At 34.2% G+C, this 3443-nt stretch overlaps 1 protein-coding gene across 1 annotated transcript; it reads left to right on the top strand.

Annotated features, from left to right (window-relative positions):
* The first annotated feature begins 398 nt into the window (after window positions 1–398).
* LOC146947098 (protein STRICTOSIDINE SYNTHASE-LIKE 11-like) lies at window positions 399–2938 on the top strand. Its single transcript, XM_085748942.1, has 3 exons — window positions 399–745; window positions 1491–1766; window positions 2304–2938. The coding sequence occupies exons 1-3, from the start codon at window positions 480–482 to the stop codon at window positions 2791–2793; spliced, it is 1032 nt and encodes a 343-aa protein (XP_085605068.1). The 5' UTR covers window positions 399–479; the 3' UTR covers window positions 2794–2938.
* Window positions 2939–3443: the final 505 nt, after the last annotated feature.

Here is a 3443-nt window from a genome sequence, read left to right as displayed (position 1 = left end):
AAACTTGTAACAAACCATGATATATATAATTAAGGCCAAATACCTCCCTGAGTCCTTTAAGTTTCACGTTTGTAACAGATAGGTCCTTTAAGTTTTTTAGGTAACAGATAGGTCCTTTAAGTTTCTAAGGTTTCAGATAGGTCCTTTAAGTTTCGAGTTTGTTTCAGATAGGTCCTTCATATCAACTCCGTTAAGGACCTATCTGAAACTTTAGAAATTTAAAGGACCTATCTGTTACCTAAAAAACTTAAAGGACCTATCTGTTACAAACATGAAACTTAAAGGACCCAGGGAGGTATTTGGCCTATAATTAAACTTTACCGAGTGTTCTTGCGGGAAGATAGGCCACGGAACCTATCTTTCACTTGCTCTTTCACGTTCAAATAATGACAAAAATTGCTGAGGAAATAGCAAAGAAGGTACAGCATTAACAAACTTGTTTTATATATACCTAAGATACTAAATTTAGCTCAACATTAATGTTGGTCATCATGTTCAACATGACTAGCAACATAGCTGTTATCATTGGGGTCTTAGTTTCCCTCATACTCTATTCATCATCTATAGTTGCCTATTGCAGATTACTTGACAGACTCTATCTTCCATCACCACTAACAGGCCCTGAATCCTTAGCATTTAACTCTATTGGTGAAGGACCTTATACTGGTGTTTCTGATGGAAGAATTCTAAAATATGATGAAGAATGTTCTTGTTTCCTTGAGTTTGCACACATTTCACCAGACAGGTATGTGTCTAATCTAATGTAATATGTACTAGTTGCCTATTACTACTATTATATAGTTTATAATAGAATGGTTTAACTCCGACAATATTTTGAACTACGATTCGAGTATCTGTCATGAGAGATATCCAAATTTATTGTTTAAGGGTATGTATCATCTAAACCTTTTTTTTTTAAGAAACAAAACTAATATTAAGAGAAAGTATGTGTTTACTGAAAACTTTTTTATTTTCATTTCCTATAAAACTAAGAACATAGACATATATGTTTCGTGAAAACATTTTCTATTTTTAACTCACATACAACAGAAATCACAAAAGGAAAGATATAAGAACAAAATCAGAACTAAAATAGCGACAAACTCGCCGCTAATGATTCCTAGAGATACATTCCATAGAATCTACTATCTACTCGTAAAAGGGACAAGCTACAAATTTAGGTCGATCCATAAACCATTTCCAAACCTCTAACTTGATATGTGACACTATTTCCCCACAATCACTCACCCTATTTGGAAAAATACACTTATAGTATAAGGGTCTGGTCCCCACAATATTTTGAACTGCAGTTCGAATATCTGAACGTAGATCCTATGGAGCAGACGCGTGGTTTCACTTTAAAATATATATATATATATATATATATATATATATATATATATATATATATATATATATATATTTTCTTTTTTTTTTCTTTTCATATAACTAAAGTTGGTTGAGGTTAAATCAAGACATTGTTGGTACAGGGACAATACAATGTGTAATGGCATTTCGGACTTCTCAGACCTCCAAGAAACATGTGGGAGGCCTATGGGGTTGAGTTTCGACTACAACACAGGGGAATTATATATAGCTGATGCTTATTATGGGCTTGTGAAGGTTCCTTATGACGGAGGTGCTGCAACACAACTTGTTGCTAATAATCTAGAAGGAAACCCTTTTGGGTTTCTTGCTGGTGTGGATGTAGATCCTAGCACTGGAATCGTTTATTTCACGGAAGCTAGCTCACATTACAAGATCAGGTAATCCATTCTACTCTGTCTACATGATTTTTCCATGTGATTTTAGCTGTGGGAAATGGACAATGTGAATGAGCTTGTAAACTTTCTATACATATTGTTTGTTGTATCTCAATTTGCATGGCCTCAATATTGAAAACTAGTGTGTAATCATGATCTAGAAATTCAGCATAAATAACTTTTTAGGCCTATGATATTCTCCACTCAATTTTAGTCGCTACATAAAATTTCATCGACTTTTTATTTTGTTTTAATGAGTACTAATTGTAGAGAATAGGATATTGCGTGTTCGATCCACACCTGGGCATATCAAATTATCTCAACCTTTTAGCATATGAGCTGTACTTACCGACTAAAAAGTTCAACAAATATCAAAAAGATGATGGTGAAAATAAGAGTTGATAAAATCCTTACTAAAGTTATTTTATTGCAATGTTGCATTATTGATTGATGGTAGTGGATTCACACAATAATTGTTCATTGTATCGCATGTTCTATTAAGTGTAGTTCAATTATAATTGTGGAACCAAATATTTGCAGGGATCTCCAGAAACTACTACGGAGAAAAGATCATACGGGAAGCTTATTCAGATACGATCCATCAACGAACGAAACTACATTGTTGCTCGGCAATCTAACTGAGGCATTTGGGGTAGCAGTTAGCAACAATGGTTCATTTGTCCTTGTTAGCGAGTATAAGGCGAACAGAATCCGGAGATTCTGGTTAACGGGACCTAATGCTTATACTTCAGATATATTCTTGCGCCTTCCTGGAAGACCAGATAACATCAGAAGGAACTCGATGAACGAGTTTTGGGTGGCAGTGAATTATCCTTTTGCATCCTCACCACCACCAGTACCTCCTGTATTGCCTCTAGGACTAAGAGTCAATGCGGAAGGTTTAATTATAGAGTCTGTGCCTCTTGTTGAGGCGTTTAGTACTGAATCGGTCAGTGAAGTTCAAGAATCTGAGGGAAGACTCTATGCTACATCGTTGACTGATAACTATGCTAGCATCCTCAAGCTCTAGTTTTTCCCTCATAGCTGCTGTTTGTATGGTTATAAAAAAACATTGACGTGTAATCATATGCGTGTATAATACAGAATGTTAAAATCTTATTGATAAATAAAAAAGAAAACTATTATTGATCCGTGTATAATACAGAACTTTAAAATCATATTGATCTTCTAATCATCTGCAGCATTTTTCTGTCGAAGATCGAGTCCACGATAAAAATCGTGATAACTTGAGGAGGTTAACGGATATAGAAAATAACTCCATTAGAAGTTACATACCAATTACCAAATATCAATTCCTTCCATATAGTAGTAACCTATATGAATTTGATGGTCAGCAAATTTGTCATATGCAATAAAGAAATTTGAGAGGACTAACTACTACAAAGAACAAGAAGTTTGGTATGTATTTTCATATAGTTGACTCTGAATACTTTGACATAAATGAACATAGGACAAGAAAAGAAAAGAAAAATGTAGAGTTACTAAGCAAACCTTCTACGTCATGAAACTTAGTTGACTATGAATACTTTGACATAAATGAATGATGAATTACATAGGACAAGAAAATAAAAATGTAGAGTTTCCAAGCAAACCTTATCAATCATGAAGCTTGGATGCATGCTCCTTTATGAGCTTCTACATTTTTTTAAAGGGTAGTGT

Source organism: Medicago sativa, chromosome 2 (assembly GCF_051527215.1).
Source record: "Medicago sativa cultivar Bolivia chromosome 2, Bolivia_mono, whole genome shotgun sequence".
Classification (NCBI taxonomy): Eukaryota; Viridiplantae; Streptophyta; class Magnoliopsida; order Fabales; family Fabaceae; genus Medicago; species Medicago sativa.
The sequence above is the reverse complement of the archived record's forward strand: the minus strand, read 5'-3'. Positions and strand labels throughout refer to the sequence as shown.